At 37.8% G+C, this 23,310-nt stretch overlaps 1 protein-coding gene across 1 annotated transcript; it reads right to left on the reverse strand.

Annotated features, from left to right (window-relative positions):
* Positions 1–318: 318 nt before the first annotated feature.
* Positions 319–22,810, reverse strand: LOC132152736 (ankyrin repeat domain-containing protein 10-like). Its single transcript, XM_059561591.1, has 5 exons — positions 22,445–22,810; positions 17,197–17,349; positions 15,755–15,846; positions 1,329–1,579; positions 319–1,233 (listed from the first exon to the last, which is right to left on the reverse strand). Exons 1-5 carry the CDS (start codon positions 22,634–22,636, stop codon positions 953–955), a joined length of 969 nt encoding a protein of 322 aa, XP_059417574.1. The 5' UTR covers positions 22,637–22,810; the 3' UTR covers positions 319–952.
* Between the last annotated feature and the right edge of the window lie 500 nt (positions 22,811–23,310).

The raw sequence follows: 23,310 nt of genomic DNA on the forward strand, positions 1-23,310 counted from the left end.
GAAAGTACAATGCAATCAAAGAATCACCTTTGTTTCAATATATAGCTCTTACCAAACTTAATTAGTTTAGCAACAGCAAATATCTTTTACACTACATATGAAATGCTATGCAAAACATTAGCTGGAAATAGACTTTTACCCTCATACAATAACCTGACCGATAAACACTTGAGACTGCAGATTCAATAAATCTAACAACAGACGCTGCAATAACGTCCACTGAAAGAAAAAAAAACTATAATCTAATTTAGTCAAAAAGGTTAAAGATGTGATTGAATAGCACCTAGACTTTCTTAAAAGAACAGAAAGCTGCAAAGCCAAGGTCTGTAGATGTACTTTATACATTCATCATTAGATATGCTTTGGCAGAACAAGATAATTAAATGTTGAAGAAATTAAAAAAAAAAGGAAAATAAAATGCACATTTTATATTTTTAACATGGAGATATATATATAAACACACACAAACTTGGAATCATGTTTTTTTTCTTCTTTTTTTGCTACTTAACAGGAACATAAAGTCACTCATATCCAAAGTATTAACCTCCTAAACCAAAATCCAACGTTACAAAACTCAAGGTCAGGAATTTGGCTGGGCAAATGCAATTCACTGCAAAATCAGTGTCGTACTAAGACCAAAAAAAAAACAACAACAACACTGACATAGTTTACAAGTATAGATTTCTGGGCATAAAAACAGGCTCATTACATTACACAACTACTTTAGTAGTAGTAGGGAAGTTACTGTGCAAATCAAAACTCAACATGTGCTCCTATTGAGCAAAAGACAGTTTAAAACAAAGTTCATACCACCAAAAGATAAAAGGACAGGGTGGTATGAGCAACTTATGATCAAATGCTTTATACATACGATGTGTACCAAATTAAACTATTTTCCCTCCCAGACACACATCATCAAAAAGAGCTTAAATTTTAGCCAAGGCAAAGGCTCCTACAAATAGGCATAGGAGTTAGTGCAACGACATGGTATCTGCATGGAGGTCACGGTGAAGACCTCTGACTCTTTGTGGACTGGAGAGGACGAGCTCTCCATTCGGACAGCCAGGTCCTGCTCTGGACTGATGTAGCCATTGGAACCCAGAGTCAGGGATCCATTTAAGGGTCGGTTCCCACCTGGGGTACTCAGTGCTTGTCCAAACTCCATGTGCATGTTCTCCATCTGGTCTTCTCCGCTGGATCCGTTTACTCCATTCATCGGCTGATAGCCGAGATCTGCAATGACACGTTCACATTAACAAGTGGCGACCCAACGCAGTATCAAAACTGTTCATCATACGAATGTCTTTACATTTTCAGTCAAGACTTACCATCTTTTCTGGCCTTTTTAATAAGATTAGACTCCATGCAATCAAGAGACCTTTTTCGGCTGGGAACCCCATTAAGGATGCTCCGCTCTTGGATAAGCTTGCGGTCCCCAAAACACACAGAGCCATTGTTTGAGAACACATTAAGCTGATTGAGCTGCTGGTTCTGGGCATTGGAAAGCAGTTGGGCACACTCTTCAAAGCCCTGGGTGAGAGCTAGGTCAGCGGCGGTCAGTCCACTAGAGTTCCTCATGCTGCGCAATGATAAAATTAAGGTGTTAGCACTGCCCGTCTAGGCTAATGTTTGTACAGCACTCACACACACACACTCACACACACACACACACACACACACACACACACACACACACACACACACACACACACACACACACCCTTTCTGTATTTCATATCCTAAATTATTTATGCAGTTTTTGTTAAAGAAGAAAAAAAACTGGACAAATCATTGAACAGCTATATAATTTAAAGACATTTATAATGAGGTCTCAACTGCAATAGAAAATGAAAAACAATTGAAGCATACACACAAAGAACACGATATATGAAGAAATACAAATAACCATATTTCCATTAAAGAGAAGAGGTTTGGCAATGCCAAATGATTTTTCCAAGAATTCTCTTCAACTCAACAGATGACCTGGACAGTTGATTCATTAAATCATTTTCAAAACCAAGTAAAAGAATGCCACACCAGAACAAACTGTAAAAACAGAGGCAATAAGAAGCCAATAACTGTAGACAGAAGAATGCAATGTCTTCTTAAATCTGTGGCCGGACCACAGCTGTGAGCTGAAGGAAAATATCACGCCAATCTTCTGATTCAAAAGAAAAAAAAAGATATATCCTCAATCCTCAAGTGGTTTTGATGAACAGATCTTCATTTTTATGGTTAAAAGAGGACATCTTGGAAGCGAAAAGGCAAGCAAGACCTGATCAGGAAATACTTCTTTAAAAAACTGAAGATGAAAATAGTAGAAGAAGTTAAAGAGAACAGCATCCTGGCTTCTTTAAGAGAAAGATTTAATCCAGTGGTCAACGTCGCTACCATATCTCGTATCTCACGGGTCATGTGAGATACACACCTGGTTGAAATCTGACATGAAATCAAGAAAGGATTAAGAGTGTGTATTTGGCATCAACAGTCATTTTCTATTGCAGTGAAGAAAACAGAATACATGAATGAACAAAATCTAGGGCAAAATAACAGCGTTTACACTTACCCCTGGAGCTCCTGTTAACACTTCTACCATGAATGCAGTGAGAATACAGAAATGTGACTCTTGGCAGCGCGATACAGTAAATAAACACAGACTAACCTCAGACAATCCAAAATAATTTACAACAGGCACCAATAATATGTTCACTTTTTTAATTTGGGTTATGCTCTCTCTTATAAGCAAACAGGTGTATCTTTCTAAGTGTATTTTTTGAGTAACTGCCAGCATTTGCTGCACTTTTTATTTTTATTTTTTTACAAGTAACAACCAAACTTGAACATGGCTACATCCAAAATGCCATATTTGTCTGAGAAGATGAGGACTTTGCATATTTTCTAAACTCTATGAGTATGTTCTATATAATCTGAATGTGTGTTGGATGAATGATATCCAGACGTACTTACACTCAATATGTTGTTATTATGGTAGTTAACATTACTTCCATTAACAATTCCTCTTCTGTGGCCTCATGGGATATTAAAGTGTCCATCAGATGCATACTTCAGAATGTCATTGCACCTGGTCATCCGTGTACTTTTCACCTACTATCTTATGAAATCAGTGATAGTAGGGAAGTAGGTTCAGACAGAGCATCTTTGCATGAAGCCTCGACTGACGGGCTGATGAGGTGAATCGTGTGTTTGATTAGAAAGTGTTTGAAAATGTGCACTGATGATGTGCCTGCAGAACAGTACAAGAACAGTACATCAATAGCACTGTGCAGAGAATAAATATCTGAGGAACAAGCAGTTCGCTGTGAGGACATGATGCTTAGGTGCAAAGACCTTGGTATATTGATTGGAAAGAAGGAAAAAATGCTGGCAGTGCCCCAAAGCCTACATCTCCTTTTCATGAATCTGCGACATCTTTGCAAAAAGCATTTCATAAATATTTCACATTTATCATATAATATATATTTTAACAATGCGCAACATAAATTTTTACATGTGCCAATGAGCCAATCATCATTAGGTAACAATCATTAAATGCACTATACAATTTAACTTATTTTCTGTATGCGCTACCACTGTGTACCACTGACATTCACTAAGTAAGGGGTTTGCTTTCGGCTTCAGGAAAAGGTTTGTTCATTCATGGATTCATTACAAAAAAATAATAATCACAATAATCATTTAGACATGTTTTTGTTTTAATTTCTAACTAGATAACACTCCATACACACATTCATTCCAACACATAAAGCATGTTTATAACCAAACATCTAAAAATAATACAATTTCCAGCAAATAAAGTAAAAATCTTTTTTTTTTCATTGAACAGACCCTCCCCACTTATTCCTACCCAAATCTGAAGAAAAATATGAATGCTTCTCAGATGTTCTGATGTCAAAAAGACATTTGTAACAAACACTTCAGAAGGTGCGTGTCCATCCTGGCAGGCCTCAACTGAAAATGAACCTCTTAGGTGCAAGAAATCTGAAATAATTACCAAAACAAACGCAATGATCATATGGACAATCAGTTAATATTTCACACTATCCACTGTTGTTTATGGGCTCGATTCTGTGAGTGACTATTTCTGTTATATACATAGGAAAAAATACAATTCAGATTAATTTGTTCATTTTGCTCCTCAAAATGTATGGGCTTTAAATTTTAAACAACACCAGTAGGCATTCATATTATAAATTATACACACATATTAAATTCTTTATATAACTCTTGGTAAAAATTACTTTAATGAATAATTGTATATCATTGTATATAATAATTGTATCAGGCAATCTAGCAAAATAGCAAATTTTACTTTGATGGTTATAAAGTTATCTTTTGTTGTATATATATATATATATATATAGAGCATAAGACTCAATAATTGTAAATATCACAGATACTATGTTGCTCAAAATAACAGTAATATTTTTGCACATGTCAGTTATTTTTAAAATGCCAGAAAACTGTTTTGTTTACATTTTATCCACAGAGTTAGATGAGATTTCTAGCACCTTTAATAAGAGATCCTTTCAGTTTATGTAAACATAAAATATATTTGAACAGGAAAACTTAAGCTGTTAATTTACCTTGACTATTTAGTTAACTTCCTTCTACTTGAGTTGGACATTTGCTTCTTAATTTGCATTATAAGTAATCTAAACTAAATCTATTTATTTATTTTTTTAAAAGGAAAACTTCTCAAAAGCCACTGGCCTTTGGCTCTGAGGACTGAATATCGTCATTTTTGGTGAACATTTTGACTGTTAAGGTTTTGTTCTTTTCTTTACTTATATATATATATATCAGGGGAGAGTGAGGAGTGAGACAGTGCCTCCTCAAAATACTGGATGTAAAAAAAAATAATAATAATAATACAGAATACGGTACAAAAATAAAAGAACGGCAATATTACAAAATATAACATTTAAAAAATGTATAAATCAGTCGTTTTTCAAAAGAAACATTGTCCAACAGTGACACCAGCATGTTAAGTTACAGCAGGAGTCTGTGTCTCTCTCGCCTCCCCTGAGCCCACTGAGTTTTAACAGACCCCCTAAAGTGTGCCGTGAGTTCGGTGGGGGGTCATTGAGAATGAATGTGGGAAAGTCACGTAAGATGAGGCAATGCCTCCATCGCGATATGATTGGATATGACTGGTTATATTTTCGGCTGTGATTGGTTCATGCGATAAATCCCGCCTCTTGTGTTCGTGTGCATTCGCAAATCAGTCCAAGTACACCCGGCTGCAGCCTGCAGATCCCCATACCTACCCTGATTGGTTCAATCGTCTTTCATAGACTTACATGACAGGAAATGTGTGCGTAGTTGGTGTAGGATGAAGAATGCTGTTTAAAAAGCTAAAAACGCTGTACAGTTTTATAAAGCCTTCATAATGCACAAAAGAAGAAAAAAAAACATTAGCCTGTAACTCGCCATGTCCCTGAAATGGTTGTTTTGTTAAATTAAGCTGATCTTTAGGCTAACATACGAATATAGTAAATTAATTGGGTTGATTATCCACAGTAAGACGATCAGGTCTTCAGATAGAAGAATGAATTATGAATTAAATCATTTTAGAAAATATGATTATTTCATATCATCAGAGTATGAGAAAGGACAATGAAAGGGGTGTACGTATCAGTACTGTTTTAATTTATATAGCATGACAAGACAATTATTGTTACATATAATTATCCGTCATGCAGTTGATAAATGACACTGCAATAGTCTAATGTGTCTGCCAATTCAATTTTTATGAAACTTTTTTCATAACTTTTTTTTTTATGAGAATTTTCTTCATTACATTGCAAAACATAGACTTTTTCTCCCCTTTATTTCAGGAAAATATGCTGCTCCTCGTTTTTTGAAAGTAAAGAAATCGATAAACTTTTATTTCTATCGGCCAGTGATGATTCTGAAAGGACATACCTGTAAACCGTTGCTATAGTAACGAACACAATTTCATGATAATTGTGCTCTTATTTTAGTGCAGTCTCACAGCCACTGTCAAATATTGAGATAAACTTTATAAAGTATCATCTATTTATATTAAATTGGTATCTTCTCCGATATCCATTTTGTGACCATTGAGCCGATTCTTTTCAATCAGCTGGAATGATTCGGGATATTGTACGTTTAATGTGGCTTAATGCATTAAAACAGTGTTTTTAAAAGACCTAACTCAGTAAACAAATTAATAATAAAGAATTCTATTCACTGACAGACAGATGAGTCCAGAATAAGAATGCAATGTGTTTAATTAAGCGTTTTCCTCCCATAGAAAACCATTAGACTAAAAGGAAAACACGTAACGTGGCGTAATGCATTAAAAAGTGTTTTAAAAAGACCAAACTCAGTAAACATTTTTAATAACACGTTTTATTTACAGACAAACAGGTTAATGGGTGGAAATTAAATGCATTGTGTTCGTATTCTGTGCTCATATCTGCTTGTCTGAACGGTTTATTAATAATTTGTTTACTGAGTTTGGTCTTTTTAAAACACTAAAACACTTTAATGCATAAAGCCACGTACTTTCACGTTAAGCTTGCTTTTAGAATGTCCCAATTATTCATTTATGAATTAACGTGGTCAAGAAGAGTAAACTTGCAGCAGCTAACATCTCTTGATTCAATAAATCAGACATAGTGAGTCAAGTTAACAATAAAAAACTTAATTATAGTAAAGGCTTTGTAAAACTGTACAGCGTTTTTAGCTTTTTAAAAAGCATTCTCCATCCTACACTAACTACGCACACATTTCCTATCATGTAAGTCTATGAAAGACGATTGAACCAATCAGAGTAGGTGTGGGGCGGGGCTGCACGTGCAACCCCGCCCCAGGTGCAGCCCCGCCTCGATCTGCAGGCTGCAGCCGGGTGCTTCTCAATCAGTCTGAATGAACAATATAATGTTGTTAATTGAGACTTAAACAGCCCACACACTCAGATATAATAAAACATGATCTGTGGGAGTTTTTAGTGAGTAATCAATCAGCTTGGTGAAATTAAAAGTAAATCTCTGAATCTGTGACCAATATTTACAGAGTTTGATGATCTAAATATTTTTTTAAAAACAGTTAAAAGTTAACTACTAAAAAGAATAGCTGAACATAAGTTCAAAAATAAAATATATTGTTTAAATTGTTTCTGCCTTGAGTTATTATTCTGGAATAAATGTAAATGCTTAAAACACAGAAAATGTAACTGGGACAAGAATTTATATAAAAAAAAATTTAGGGTAAATGACGACAGAATTTTCATTCTGGAAGTAAAAAAAATCCTTTATTTAAATATACCTGCCCTAAATTATCATTCTGTGTGTGTGTACAGAATACAGGAATCAGTCTGCAATTTGCCATCATGCAGCTATAAACAAGAAACATTGATGCTAACAGTTGATAAAACAGTCAATGAAAGAATTATTAGCAATTAAACATCTTTCTGTCTTCCTTTTTCATATTTAGTAAACTGCTGTCAAGAGACGTGTTTTGTTTATGCTTGTTCAGATGTTGCATTAGACATGTGCCGATATTTGGTAATACGAACATGCACAATATTGTTATCATGGGGACTTCAAAATACAGTGAATATTTTTTATTACAAATTATTCCGATTTTTTGAATGCATTTTAATTATACTTTTCCCATCGACTGGTTAAAATGCACAACACCGTAGTATGCTTTGTCTAAGAGTAATGAGCACGCTGACGTAAGCAAGCCCAACACGGAGGAGAAGCACATGGCGGAACAAGTGAAGGGCTTTGTTCATCACACCCTAAACCCTCCCGGTGGTGTTCATCACATCACTAAATACTTGAATACTTAGAGTGTTATCAAGAAGACACGTCATCAATCCAGAAGTCGGCCATATTGACAGCACTGAACTCAATTATTGCTGCTGAAAATGGTCAATTATAGTTGTGTTTTGGGCTGTACTTATAAGTCGGACTGGGAAAAACATGAATTATTCTTATTATGAAGCTACATATACCATTTTATTTAAAACTATGGAATTGCATATTAAAGGGTTTGTTCACTGAAAAATTTTAATAACCCTTATGTCATTGCAAACCTTTTGTTTATCTTCAAAACACAAAAGATGACATCTTAATGAAACCTGAGATTTTAATGAGTCCCTCCACTCTAGAGTCCCTCCCAAGCACTCTAAAGTGCTTGCTTGACACACAAGCTTTATTCTCACGCAGCAAGCATGCACAGTTGAGCTTCTGTTCACCATACTGTATGTTCTTTATGTATGTGCACTGATCAATGTTTGTATGTGAACAAAAGGATTAATCATAAAGCAGTCATGTCTCTTTAGGAGAAATGCATTACTTGTAAAAACTATTTAGTGCTTTTCGAGTGTTAAATGTCTTTCAATGGAGGGGGAGAAATTTCATTAACAACAGCTACATTTGTGTTTCAATGATGAACAAAAGTTTGAAACGACATGAGTGAGAAACTAATGACAAATTTCTTTCTTTTCTTTCTTTTTGGGTGAACCATCCCTTTAACATCTCCAGTTTTTAAATCTAGACAATATTCTTAAAGTCAGATGATATTATTACATAAAAAGTCAGGTTTACATACACACATTAGACCTGCCAGGTTTGCCACTGTTTCCCGGTAATCACTGTGACAAATAAATATTTCACTCGTTTTATTTAAATAATGAAACGGAAGCATTCATGCGTTTCTTCATTCCTGATATGCTTTGCTACTCTCTTTTTTGCTTCATAAATTCCCTTCCATTGGTTGAGCCCTGACACATAACTTCCTGAGCATCAGACCATGCTTACTCTGGACGAGACTAAGAAGGGGCTGATTAGACCTGTCCAACAGATACGTCCTATGGTTAGTCTACAAAAAAAAAAAAAAAAAAGAAAAAAGAAAGAAATAAAAAACCAAACAAACATTGAAATTAAACGGGAAATTAATATACATCAGCTGCATTGATTTAAGGGCATAATTAGCAAAGCATGCAGGTCAAAAAAACTAGATCTAATAATAATAATTATAAACAAACAAAAAACTTTGTCTTTTGAAAGTTAAAAATCCTATCAGTAAAACCAATCACCGCATGAAATACCTCAACAGTTTGCCAGTGTGTTGATACTGAAGGGAGCGATAGTGAGAACACTCCTAATGCCACAACAGTGCAGTTTCGTTGAGGGAACTTGGAGTGAGTCAGCAGTGTCTATTTGGAATGCTCTCCCCCTTTTCTAGGATTACTTGAAAAGGTCAAGTCATTTCGAATTCAATAGCTGCAAAAACATTGAGAGGTGTAGACGTTCTCTAGAATTTTGCCGTGACAGTTAACAAAATGCAATCTCCATTTCTTTTGTCATCATGCCACTTTCAGAAGGACAAAGATGACAGATGATTCATAAAAGAACATGTTTTATCATAGTGTAATCATATATCATAGGCTAACTTCTACAGGCGACATTGTAAATACAAACAATTTGTCTATGAACAAAGTCTAAGAATAAATAATGCAGACAGGTTAAAACAAAATACTATTAATGCTATTCATATGCTGATATTTAAGCCTATGCTTTACCCTGTTTTCCTTTTCTATAATTCTACCTTAACAACTCTTTCTCCTGCCAGACTTTTGGATCGAGGGCTTTGGGAGACTGATGAAAAACAAAAAGCATGAAATCAATAGGATCTGTTTTTAAATGGTTTATAGCAAAACTGTAAACAGTATTTTCCCCATTTCATGATGATGAAATGATAAATGATTGATGGCTTAACATGTCAGAGTTGCGTGAATGTATGCATTAAGGAAAGTTTAACAATTTATAAAGAACATTGGTCCAATTCTGGTCATTTCAATTGGATGTTTTATTTGAAGCCTCTCCACTAGGTAATAAAAAGAGGTAAAAGACTAAGTGTACACTCGAAGCTGTGTACATCACTGGTAAAGAACACAAGAAGTTGAAAAACGTGAATTTATTGAAGCGTATGCTAAACCAACCTGAGACCCAAAAGAGAGTGCAAAACATTCAGTATCATAGAAAGAGAGAGAATATTAAAAAAATAAAACAATGTGGCAAAGCACATTTCTTCAAAGGACTTGGCTATTTGAGCTTGAGTCGACTTGTCTGGTGAAGATGAAATTATTGAAGACATTTCAGTGAAGAAAGAATCAGGATTTCAATGAGAAAATGTATGTAGTGTGTCCATCCATCAGTTAACTGGGGAAGTATTTCCATTAAGCCATGAACAACAGAATCAAGAAACTCAGGTAACAATGAGACTGCTTGAGGATTCAAGTAGAATTTGGAAGTGCTCCATTCTCACTCTCTTAAGAGATTTTTTCGGGAATTTCAAGCTGAATACAAGCTATTACATTTCCAATTTAAATCTAGTTTTAGTTTCCTGGGATCTGGAGGAATAGTTCCGGCAACAGGGCAATAAACTAATGTTTGCTTCTTAGAAAGTTCCTTTGTCTTCTCAATGCCATTCACATTATTTTGGTTTCAGTCCAAGAAATCTTGAAGGAATATAACTTCTGGACATCCCAATGAAATGGTGCTCCTTTGTCAACTTTTAAGGTAGGAATACGATGGTACTGTCAAGCTTCCAGAGAATACTTTCATTGGTGGCTGACGTGTTTTCTCCAGAAAGAAAAGTTTCAGCTGGATTCAGGTCTCAAGAAATCAATTAAAGAAAAAACTAGAAATGTGTAGAGAGGAAACAGATAAAACATCCATCATGTCATTTTTTCCCTCATGCAGATCTCGAAGAAATATTACCGTATTACTGCTTCTCCACTAAGAATAGTTCTAGATTTGTTACGTGTATAATATTGGGATACTGTGAACCGGAGAATTGTGATGTTTGTGTGCCGTGCCACTGATGGGAAGGATCAAACTAACTAATTTAAATCCTGTTAGCTGAGGATCCAGATTTTGTAATATGGGAATGAAAATAGCTATTATTATTATTAGTACGTTATTGTTATTTATATATATATATATATATATATTTTTTTTTTTTTAATTAAAAATAACAAATGAATAATTATTATTATTTTTATTTATTTTTTCTGGGACTCAAGAAGTTTAAATAAATTTTCAAAATACTAAATAAATCCCCAAAACCCTCGCTCCTCTCAATCCCCTTACTAGGCCTATATTATAAAATCCTGTTATTTTAAACCTTCTCTTCTGCTTTGAATGGGTAAATCTGACACACTATAGCTGTCATCGGCTGTAATACTGACTGGGGCTTCAGTGCCACTACCACTGAAAGACTTTAAAACATTGTTCATACTGCCATAAAAACAAACATTAACAATCCTATTCGTCTGGTTGCAGAATACACATTTCATCACCACCTCAAAAGCATTTCCAATAGGGCAATAAAGACAACTGAACATTTAAGAACAACCCTAGATCCCCAAGACCAAAATTCTTCTCATTCGTCATTTTGAATGCCACGTCAATCATGGATAAAGCAAGTCATTCATATTACTTTTTGAAAACAAAAGTTTATCAAGAGACATAAACCTTTATATACTTTAGATAGTAGGTAGGTACTGGGATGTATGTGTTTGAATGCAACAGTGGTTGAATTAAGTGTTTAAGACGGTTTCTTTTTTTGGTGTCTTCCTGGACAACTATTTGAAACACTTCAAGTGTGTGAGAGTTAAGTTTGCACATAACTGTAAATGTTCTTTTTTTCATACAATGTAGAAATGATCTAAATAGTTTTATTGCACAACTTTATAATAAGTTTACATTGTTAACATTAGTTACCGCATTGGGCATCCTGAACTAAAAATGAACAACGCAAGAACAGCATTTACTAATCTATTTGAAAGATAATTAATATACAAACACCATTTTTATCCTTTCAAGTTTACAGTGAACATTAATGTTAATGTATTAAAGACACAAACGAACAATACTAATTGTATAAATAATCATTAACACAGATTAATCAATTATTAATTTAATAAGAATTTTTGCATCACAACACAAAATGTTTATTGTAAAGTGTCACCAGTTTTAATTAATGGCATTCAAATAATGTTACAAATGATATTAACGTCTGTTGTGCTGACCATAACCATATGGCATTCAAAAGAGGAGAAAATCATCTGCGAGGTGATTTTGCAGTTGTAGTGCGTCCTGTAAGAAACACTAGCAAGCCCATCACTGTACCTGCTGTTCCACAAAACACATCGCACCTCTGCTTCCCAAAGTAGGACTTTGTTTGACCTCAGTCAACTGATGGCTGAGCATAGAAAACACTTTATAAAGCAGAAAAAACACATGAATTACTAACCATATTTAAATACAATAGATTTTAGACTTGCATATTTCATGATCTGGTTTAAAAAGTCATAAAAGTCAAAATATATTTAATGGCATTTTAGTCACTAATGGAAGTGTTGGTTTCATGTATGTGTCTCTGTGGAACATCAGATCATTTCCAGTTATTCAGTATGTCTTCCATCATCATTCAATATTGCCTCAATGAATTCCCAAGTGGCATTTCTCATTGTCAAGAGATATGAAACGACAAGAGTCAGTTCTCCAGAAAGAGCAACAAGAATGCTCCTGCACCACAGTATGTGTGTGCTCTCAACTCATTACTTACACAAGCTTATACTTGTATAGTTATGCCTTGTTGCAACATCCTGGAGATCTGTTGGCAAAATTATCAACATTAATGATGCAAGAACTTCCTTCAGAATCCCTCTGCAAAGTCAATATAATGTTTTGTATCAAATGCTGTGTTTACCATCTTGAATCGAAATGATCTAAATCCTGCACAAGTTGTTGGAGAACAGTATATCAATTGGGTCTACACATGCATATGGGGCATGACAGTTAGAGATTTCCAATACTGCTCCAAGAGGGCCAGTTTTCTACTGAGTTGATATCGATTCATAAACATTTAACAAGTTCTGATTGACGTGAATCTTCTTTTACACTAGATGTCACCCTCTTATTAACCTTGCATCTAACAATGGAAAGTTTAACATGGAGATGCTGTTGACAAGAACAAAGCAATATGCCTGATTTGCAATGCTGAGGTGAAATGGTGTAGTTATACTACAAATTTGCAGAAGCGTTTTTTACATCACGCATAGGGCGCTATGATTTCCGTGATGAATGAATGGTGCAGACGCTGAAGCACACATGATGCTTACGATATTTTCAGCCTCTGTCGTCAAATATCATCTCCAGAGCTACTCTGAGAGTCACTTCATGAGCATTTTACCATTTAATTTGAGAAAAACTACCATCAAATCACATGTACAGCATCTGCAAGATCTTCACAGCAACCCATCAAAATAAAAGTTTGGTTTAACTTGAAGAAACTGTGACAGAAATATATCACGATTGTGCAGTGTAATACTACAACTACTACTAAATAAAGGAATAATAATAATAATAATTATATATATATATATATATATATATATATATAATTTCAACAGTAAACCTGTTGTGCTGCACTTTGTTTGCCAAAAAAAGAGAAGGGTTTAATCTTCATTTGATTAAAGGATAAAATAAATTAACGTTTTATGTCCTCATTTGGTTAACAGAAAAAAAATTAAGAAACATTTTTAGGGCCCTATTATTGTTTCAAAATTTAAAATACAGGTCTGTGGCTTAATTTCTTTATATAAGTAATATATATATATTATTATTATTATTTTTTTTTTTATATCAGTACCATTTGTATTAAAACTATATTCATTGGGTTTAATAATAAAAATAAAAAACAGATTTGGGAATTAAATTGAATCGAATCGAGAGCATCTAAATCAATACCCAGCCCTGTATAAGATTAGCTAAAACTTTCAGTCAGGCGTGTTCTGGCAGGCTGAAACTATTGCAAAATATCACAATCAAACAGAGCTGTCCATGTGTGTTCTTGCATTATTTTTTGTTAAATTTGAAACAGGATACAGTATTTTGACAGCTTTAGATTACTAGAAAGAACTAAACAAAGAATAATACTGATATCACAAGGGATATAATGACACTGCAGAGACATTTTGAATGGAGCTCAATTCCCCTTAGACACCATGGGGCTCACACACTTCATTTCATCTTATCTCTCAACAAGGAAAATACCCTTAGCACAGGGACAATGTCAAATAGCAATAGTTGTTGTTTGCTTTTGAGCTGTGAGGAAATGTGCAACAGTTTGCAACCTTGTAATGGCAACACATTTCAAATCAAAAAGTGAAGGAAACAAAAAGGATATTACCTCCGCACCTCACAGGGGATTATAGAAGACATGATAGAGATCATCAAATAACTGAATTCAGAATACATTTCACATTTAGGCAAAATCAAGCCAATAAAACCAAATCTGGTCACAAATTTCAGAAGAGCTCCATCAAAATAGATTTCAAACTGGATTGAGTGTATTAGGTCACTTTTCAGAATCACATTTTTAGCTTGGATGACCAAAAGAATACAAGTTCAACACTGAATCTAGAGTTGAATTAGTTAATATCACTTAATGCGTTTGGTCTCGTGATCTAATAATGAACAATACAAGAACAGCATTTATTCATCTTGGTTAATGTTCATGTTTAAATATACTAAAATGTACTAAATTAACATGTCAGACTGTATAATTATTCATAATGCATTATTATTGAACCATAATATAATTATAAATTAACATTAAATTAATAAACGCTGCAAAAATTCTGTTCATTGTTAGTTCATGACTCATGATACATAATTCATTCATGTTTACCATTTTTGTTGCCCTGTCAAGATGGACCAACTTGAAGGAAAAAGATCTTAATAACAATAATAATAATAATCAAGTGCTGTCAATCTATTACTCACGATTAATCGCATCCAAAATAATACGTGTGTTTATTGTGTATATTTATTATGTACATATAAATACACACGCATGTATATAATCAAGAAAAAAATAGTTTTGTTTAAATATAAAATATTTATATTTATATATAAGTTATATTTGAATGTATATATATATAGACACACATAAATGTTTTTAAATATATACATGTGTTTGTGTATTTATATATACATAATTATATACATTAATCATGATTAATCATTTGACAGCACTAATCTAAATAGTATTTTTTTATAAGCTTATTTTTTTATATATATAAATCATAAAATAATAATTTATAATGATATAATTAATTAATTTATAATTAAATTAAATAAAATAATTAAATAATAATAATTTAGCTAAACCTTTGACTTAACAGAATTTTTCTGATAGGATTATAATGAATTTGATATGCACATATCCATTTATTCAACATTTGCCAAGTCATGCTTAACAAAACCACTTAAAATTGTAGGTACAAACAGTAACACCATCTCTTCCATAGCTTAAATCTTTCAATTATCGGTTAAAAGCATAATAAAGAGAAAACAAACATAGCTGACATTCATTTGTAACTCGTCATGCAGGTTTTAAGATCAAGTGAAAATGTGACAATGAAAACCAGTCAGATTTCTACCACTCAGGACAACAGGGTTCATTTGTCTAAAGAGAAGGGTAAGGAAATCTCAGCTCACCATAATTCACTAGTGGCTTGCTCCCGTATTGTCTTGCAGTGGAAGAAATGAAATATAAAGCTTTATAATCGAGAGAATCAATGTTTCTGTTTTGATGGAGCCCTTCTTAAATGAAGCACCAGCGGGGCATTTGGGACAGAGAGAGACAGAGTTAGAGAGAGCAGCAGTTAGAGAGGACTTACTCTGCTTTGGCTCCCTGGACCAGGAGCGTGTTAATGCAGTCAATGCTGCCGGCACGGGCCGCTTTGTGGAGGGGGGGTTCTCCAACATAGTCCTACAAGACAGAGAGAGAGAATCTAAAACACCATCCAGCTGGGAGCAGGACTGTCATGGCTCTGAGACTTTGTCTTAAGATTATTTGTCACAATTTATCAATATTCGTATTGTTTTGCTTCTGTCCATTATATATAGTATAATCTTAATACACACACACACACAGACCTTATAAAATCATCATTTATTCATAATGAACTTGGAATCAGTTAATCATGATTCAATTATGATGATTCCTTTAAGACTTTATAAACTAATTACACAGGGGTATAATTATATTATTAATATTTGAACATATCATAATCGTACATAACATGCACATACTATGTTTTGAGTATTTACACTCGTGTAAACGTTTCTGGATGTTTTGTTCTGAAAGTCATCTCTAATTGCTGCGTTCATTTAAACATAGATGGGTCAGTAAAATCAGCCAGCAGCAGAATCACTGATTCACGGCAGAGGAATGTGGGTCAGACTCACGCTCTGTAGCTTTTCACTCCAGCTACATTCATCTGAGCAGTACAAGACAAGACTGGGTAAGAGAGCAGTCGATGGCACTTAAATGATTTATGTTGATCTGCCTGAGCCAACAGGGACGAGGGTCTAGTCTAGATTTGAAGAACACATCACTGGTTATGTAACAGTGGCCTAGTAATCTCATTTCTCTGCTGTAAAACACCAGTGAATGGTGGGGGGGGGGGTATGCTTACGCGCTGATGGGGATTTCTACATTCTGCACACATGAAAACACAACAGTGATACAGTACATATACAGTCATGAAGGGTAAAGTCTGGGTTATCAGCAAAAATGAGCACAGGTTTAAGCCAAACTTCAGAAATGCTTTCAAATGGGAAAACTGTGGGGGTCGGCGGTATGACCAAACACTTAACTAAAGGTAGAACCTTTTATTATAAAAACAAATTTCTTAAGATGAATCAGAAATCATGCACATGGCTTGTCCACAAAACATAAATCATACACAGACAAAGCATCACACAACTCTAAAATAAGGCTGAAAATAACACTACAAATGTACCTTACTTATAACAGAAATTAGAAGAAAGTTGCATAAAATTGATAATACAACATCTGATTTCTGATCAGGAGAATCTCATTCAAAGCTGTTGTAAAACTGCTGTGACAGTGACACTGCTAAGCCATTTGTGTTGTGTTGTGCCTAACATCACTCCCCAAAACAATTCTTCCTTTTCTTCATCTTCACACCTCTTGCTCTGTTTTCCCACATAACTTCACGCTTGTTCAATCTCACATGTAAATAAAGCCGTTCTGCATGCTGACCTTTAAAAAGGTGCGTCTCATATATAATCTCATATCACAGTGAAGTCTTACCTGTCGGTTTATATCAGCTCCGGCCTGCAGCAGCCAGAGCAAGCATTGAGGATGACCCCCGAAGGCAGCAATATGAGCTGGTGTCTGGGCAAACCGAGAGGTCACAGAGTTCACACCACATCCCACCTGCACCAGACGCATGACACACTCCAGCTGAGACGGGAGACAGGAGAGGACACAGGGAAAAGTGCCTTTCATTAGTGCTCAACTGAGAGAGGCTTTACAATGACTGATGTGGATGTTGACATATAGAGCAGAATTGCAGATATTTAATATATATAAGTAAATATGGATTGGACAATTTGCACATTACTATGGTTCTCAGTAGCAGACGTCATAATAATTGGGTGAACTTCTATAGTGGTGAACAGAAAACATTACAAACTACTTAAACTATCAGAATAAGAAAAAAAAAACAAATCTATTTAAAATTTTTACATTAACAATGTAATCAGCATTCTATTGATTAAAGCCACGTATGAATCTCATCAAGTTAATGTTTCTAAGCATTTAAAATATATTCCAAAATAATAACTCAAGGCAGTAACTGTCACGGCTTACGCTGCTGGAAGGAACACGGAGCCGAGGGATAAACGAAACAAGGATTTATTAAATCAAACATAGGCAAGGTAAGTAGCAAATAACAGGTGGCAAGTAACAGGTAACGAGTAGACCCGACAAAACAGAACTGAAAGGACAAGGCTTTTGTACAAGGGATAATTGGGAAAACACAGGTGGATGGCATGACTTAATTAACAGGGACATGGAACACATGCGGAAATGACTAGACACACCTGGGAACTAATCGAACCACATAGAGACAGAAACTGGGTCAAAGGGCAAAAAACACACAAAATGAGTCCAGGTGTGTGACAGTACTCCCCCCTCCCGGTAGGTGCGTCCTCGCACCGTAGAAACAACAAAGGGAGGCCAGCAGACAGGGACCACAGAGGAAGGAGATGACGGAGGGAGGAGCCAGGGAGGATCTGAAGCAGGAGGCACCCAGCAGGACCCAGGCCACAGCCATAACGGCCCAAGGTGGGGCCGACGGAGGAAGGAGCCATGGAGGAGGAATGGTCACCGACTCCAGGGACTCGACCCACGGCAACGGAGCAAGTGGAGGAGGAGCCCGAGGCGGAGAGCCGAAGAGCCAGGGTGACGGGGAGGAGCCGGAGGTCCTAGGCGGAACTGATGGCTCTGGTGACTGACGTGGCGATGTGGATCCGGAAGGCCGCGGTGAGGCCAGAGTGACCGAGGACTGAGGTGTAGCCGAGGGGATGAAGGAGCCTGACGGAGCCGGAGGGACGGAGGGATGAGGCGAAGCCGGAGGAGTGGAGTTCCGAGGCATAGGATGGACAACGCCAGACCAAGGCGGAGCCGGAGGGACGAGGGAGCCAGGCAGAGCCTGCGGACTGCCGGGCCACGGCGGAGAGGAAGGAGCTAGGAGCCATGGTGGAGCCGACGGGTCAACGGGCCGAGGCGGAGTCCAGGCCTCAGAGGCGGAGGTGAGGGAGACGCCGACCAAGGCGTCGCTGGAGGATGGCGGTCCCGCTGAGCTCGCACCACAATGATGGTAGGCTGAGGGCGAGCAGAGGGGCAGCCAGACGACAGCGGAGGAGGAGGCAGGAGTGGGTGGGAGGGTGGGAATTTTGGAGGAGCAGGCATTGGAGTAAGCTCTGGGGCTGGAGCCCTTCCTGGGCTTAACGGGGGTTCAGGAGCCCGTCCTCGGCTTAACGGGGGATCAGGAGCCCGTCCTGGGCTTAAAGGAGGATCAGGAGCCCGTCCTGGGCTTAACGGAAGATCAGGAGCCCGTCCTGGGCTTAACGGAGGATCAGGAGCCCGTCCTGGGCTTAACGGAGGATCAGGAGCCCGTCCTGGGCTTAACGGGGGAACAGGAGCCCGTCCTGGGCTTAACGGGGGAACAGGAGCCCGTCCTGGGCTTAACGGGGGAACAGGAGCCCGTCCTGGGCTTAACGGGGGAACAGGAGCCCGTCCTGGGCTTAACGGGGGAACAGGAGCCCGTCCTGGGCTTAACGGGGGAACATTAGCCCGTCCTGGGCTTAACAGAGGATCAGGAGCCCGTCCTGGGCTTACAGGAGGATCAGGAGCCCGTCCTGGGCTTAACGGGGGAACAGGAGCCCGTCCTGGGCTTAACGGGGGAACAGGAGCCCGTCCTGGGCTTAACGGGGGAACAGGAGCCCTTCCTGGGCTTAACGGGGGAACAGGAGCCCGTCCTGGGCTTACAGGAGGATCAGGAGCCCGTCCTGGGCTTAACGGAAGATCAGGAGCCCGTCCTGGGCTTAACGGAAGATCAGGAGCCCGTCCTGGGCTTAACGGAAGATCAGGAGCCCGTCCTGGGCTTAACGGAAGATCAGGAGCCCGTCCTGGGCTTAACGGAGGATCAGGAGCCCGTCCTGGGCTTAACGGAGGATCAGGAGCCCGTCCTGGGCTTAACGGGGGAACAGGAGCCCGTCCTGGGCTTAACGGGGGAACAGGAGCCCGTCCTGGGCTTAACAGGGAATCAGGAGCCCTTCCTGGGCTTAACAGAGGATCTGGCATAGGTGAATTGGAAACCCCCTCATTTTGACCCATTTGGCGCTCCACATTTTGCTCCCTCGTGGTGGGCAGTGTCGCCGGCTCTCGCACCTGGTCTGACGGGTTGCTCTCTGGCTCTCCGTCATCGGTGGGCTCGGTCTTATGCCTCGTACCGTGGGGAGATAGTAGGCTGGGCTCTGGGTCCAGAGTGGACCTGGCGAGATCCTCCATTGGGCCGACCGTGAGAGGTGACCCATTTCTCACCAGATTCCACTCTATGAATGCGGCGAAATCCTCCCGAGGACCATCTTCGGGCGACAACGCTCTGCACCTGGAGTTCAGGCTGGCGTGATAAAAGGTGCAGAGCGCGTGGTCCGGGTAGCTGGTGGCATTAGCTAGGAAGAGAAACCGTCTAGTATGGTCCTCGAGAGAAAGTCCCTCCTGCTCCAGCAGGAGGAGGAGGTATTCGGGGCGATAGAGGGGATCCATGACACACTACAGAAAGAAAAAGACTGTGAAAAAACGGAAAACAAAACGGAGGGAAAACACGCAGTTTTTAACTTTTTAGGTCGGGTCTTTTGTCACGGCTTACGCTGCTGGAAGGAACACGGAGCCGAGGGATAAACGAAACAAGGATTTATTAAATCAAACATAGGCAAGGTAAGTAGCAAATAACAGGTGGCAAGTGGCAAGTGGCAAGTAACAGGTAACAAGTGGACAAGTTGACAATTTGACAAGTAACAAGTAGACGAGTAGACCCGACAAAACAGAACTGAAAGGACAAGGCTTTTGTACAAGGGATAATTGGGAAAACACAGGTGGATGGCATGACTTAATTAACAGGGACATGGAACACATGCGGAAATGACTAGACACACCTGGGAACTAATCAAACCACATAGAGACAGAAACTGGGTCACGGGGCAAAAAACACACAAAATGAGTCCAGGTGTGTGACAGTAACAATTTAAACAATATATTTTATTTGTGACCTTGTGACCTTTAGTACTTAACTTTTAACTATTTTTTTTATTTTTCAGGTCGTCAGTCATCAAACATTATAAATATTCACAGACTGAGATTTACTTTCACCAAGCTAAAAATCTACAGATCATGTTTTCAGGCCATTTTAAGTCTCATTTTGACATAAACTGGTTATATCTAAGTGTGAGTTGTTAATTACATTTTTACATCTAAATGACCCCCCACCAAACTCACTGCACGCTTTAGGGGGTCTGTTAAAACCCAATGGCCTCAGGGGAGATGAGAGTCAGGTTCTTTAGAAAAACAAGTGATTTATACACTTTTTTATGTTATAATTTGTACTATTTGCATTGTTTTATTTATATGTTACTACTATATTTTTTTCCCCCATTACAAATTTATGGTAACACTCCTCGAAGAACATACACTGGTATATATATATATATATATATATATATATATATATATATATATATATATATATATTAATATGTGTGTGTGTGTGTGTGTGTGTGTGTGTCACTTCCTGTTATTCATCTACTCTACAGTGCCATAAATCCTTCTTTTCTAAACACTCCCATGCTGACATTACACTGATCCAGATAAAGCCAACAACACACAGCGAGTGGGAGTGGCACCAGAAACAGAGAGATTTACAGCTTCCTCATGACTATTTTAATAAGTCATATCAGATTTGCCATAATTCAACTCGAAAAATCTAGTTTGACCTAAAACCATGTTGATCAAGCTCACACAGAGGACTTTCCCTCTAAGTTTGACAGGCTAAAATGCACACATCCTGTGGAGCTTTAAAAGTCACTGCAATGCAGAAAATGCTTTCCTTGTCAGTAATTCACTTGTAAAAATAAGCCAAGGGTTTTGTGTTAATATCAGCGTGCTGACTCCCATTCTTCACCCGGTTAGGTATCTTCAAGATGTCTGAGAATACACATCATCAGCTACATAACAGAGAATGTAGCTCTTTAGAAAGTGAGAGAAACCTGAAGTTCAACATCATAACCCGAGGAAAGACTACACCCACAGGTGGCAATGAAAAACGACACTTGTAAAAACTCTGACACAATACTCCCACACGTGCAAGGACTCTTAAGAGTCGATTCTTTTAGTGAATCAAAAACACTGACTGAATGAGTGAAAGCAGTCAAACTGAAATGAACCAAGAACTGCTACTGTGTTTGATCTAATTACGCTTAGATGAACAACGTTGATACAAATTAATAAATGTCATATTTTTGTTCGTTTAGCATTGTATTTTATATATTATTGAATGGAACGATCATTTTTAGCACTGAAAGTTACTAACTAAAAAGTGTAAAACCATTTATTAGGGACGCCTTATATCGCCTCGGTTGATCGCCTCACAAGACAAGCTTTAAAAGGGGGGGGGGGGGGGGGGATTAAATAGAGGGAACAAGCCAAACCCGTCTGAATGTTTGTGCAACGTTCAACTAACGCTGGACCAACAGTGAAGTCAGATCATGTAACGTTATACATCACTTGCGCGATCCCATTATCATCTTCTGATGCGGTTTGAGTGTCACTGACGAATAACTCAACATCTTTAAAGATTAATTAATAAATTAAAGAAGCAATGCATTGCATTTTATTAATGAGAGTAACAAATAATGGTTTAATCTGGTAGGATATTTTCGTGCACACTGTAGATAATTCATTACACATGCTGCTTATAAATGAGTTGATTATGTACCTTGCCGAAGTGTGCAGCCCAGTGTAGAGGAGTCCACCCGTAGAAAGAGTCCTCCACGGCCAGCTGATCTGCGCTGCACTGAAGGAGCGAGCACAGCGCGTCCACGTCTCCATCTCTGCATGCGCGGTGAAGAGGGAAGCGGACATTCAGCACCTCCTCGCTAGAAAACCCAGACTCCAGTCCCACCGACATTAGTGCTCAGCAAAAAAGGCTCGCTTCTATAAATACGTAGAAACAAGAATCGTCAGAAAAAATGGTGGAATTCACGATGTCTGCTTTCATGAAGTGCGCCGCCCAAACAAAGCGCATGCAAAGAGGAGGCGAGGCTAGACGAGACACTTGCGCTGAAGAACCGAAACTTCCCACAAGACAAGAATAGCCCAAACCCGACATGGATCAGGTGAGAATCGGGACTGGAGCTACGCATGCTCACTTACAATGTGACCGTACCCTGAAGCCCGAGACGGATCGCTCGAGACTGATGCGCATGCCCACTACAAAATAAGCGCAGCACGAAACAAAACAAGAGGGTCAAATGAAAAAGTAGACATATTTTGAAGCTTCTTATTTTTCAACGCGGATGTAGGCCGTTTGCTTTGAATGTGCAAGACTTCCGGTACATTAGCCGCTGTTTGCACTACAAACCAGTGTGTTCATAATTAAGACATAAAAAAAATTAAGTGCATAAAAACAAATTAAAATCTTATGGTAAGAAAGACCAATTTGCATTATCAAGAAGCAAAACTAGTTGTTTTGTACCTGCTTAAAATAGCTAGAAGCAGGTGACACCTGAAGCCAGACACATAAAATGTATCTGATTTTATACAACATTACCTTTTTTTTCCTTATTCACCAGGTCACGATAC

This window comes from Carassius carassius, chromosome 11 (genome assembly GCF_963082965.1).
Source record: "Carassius carassius chromosome 11, fCarCar2.1, whole genome shotgun sequence".
Taxonomy (NCBI): Eukaryota; Metazoa; Chordata; class Actinopteri; order Cypriniformes; family Cyprinidae; genus Carassius; species Carassius carassius.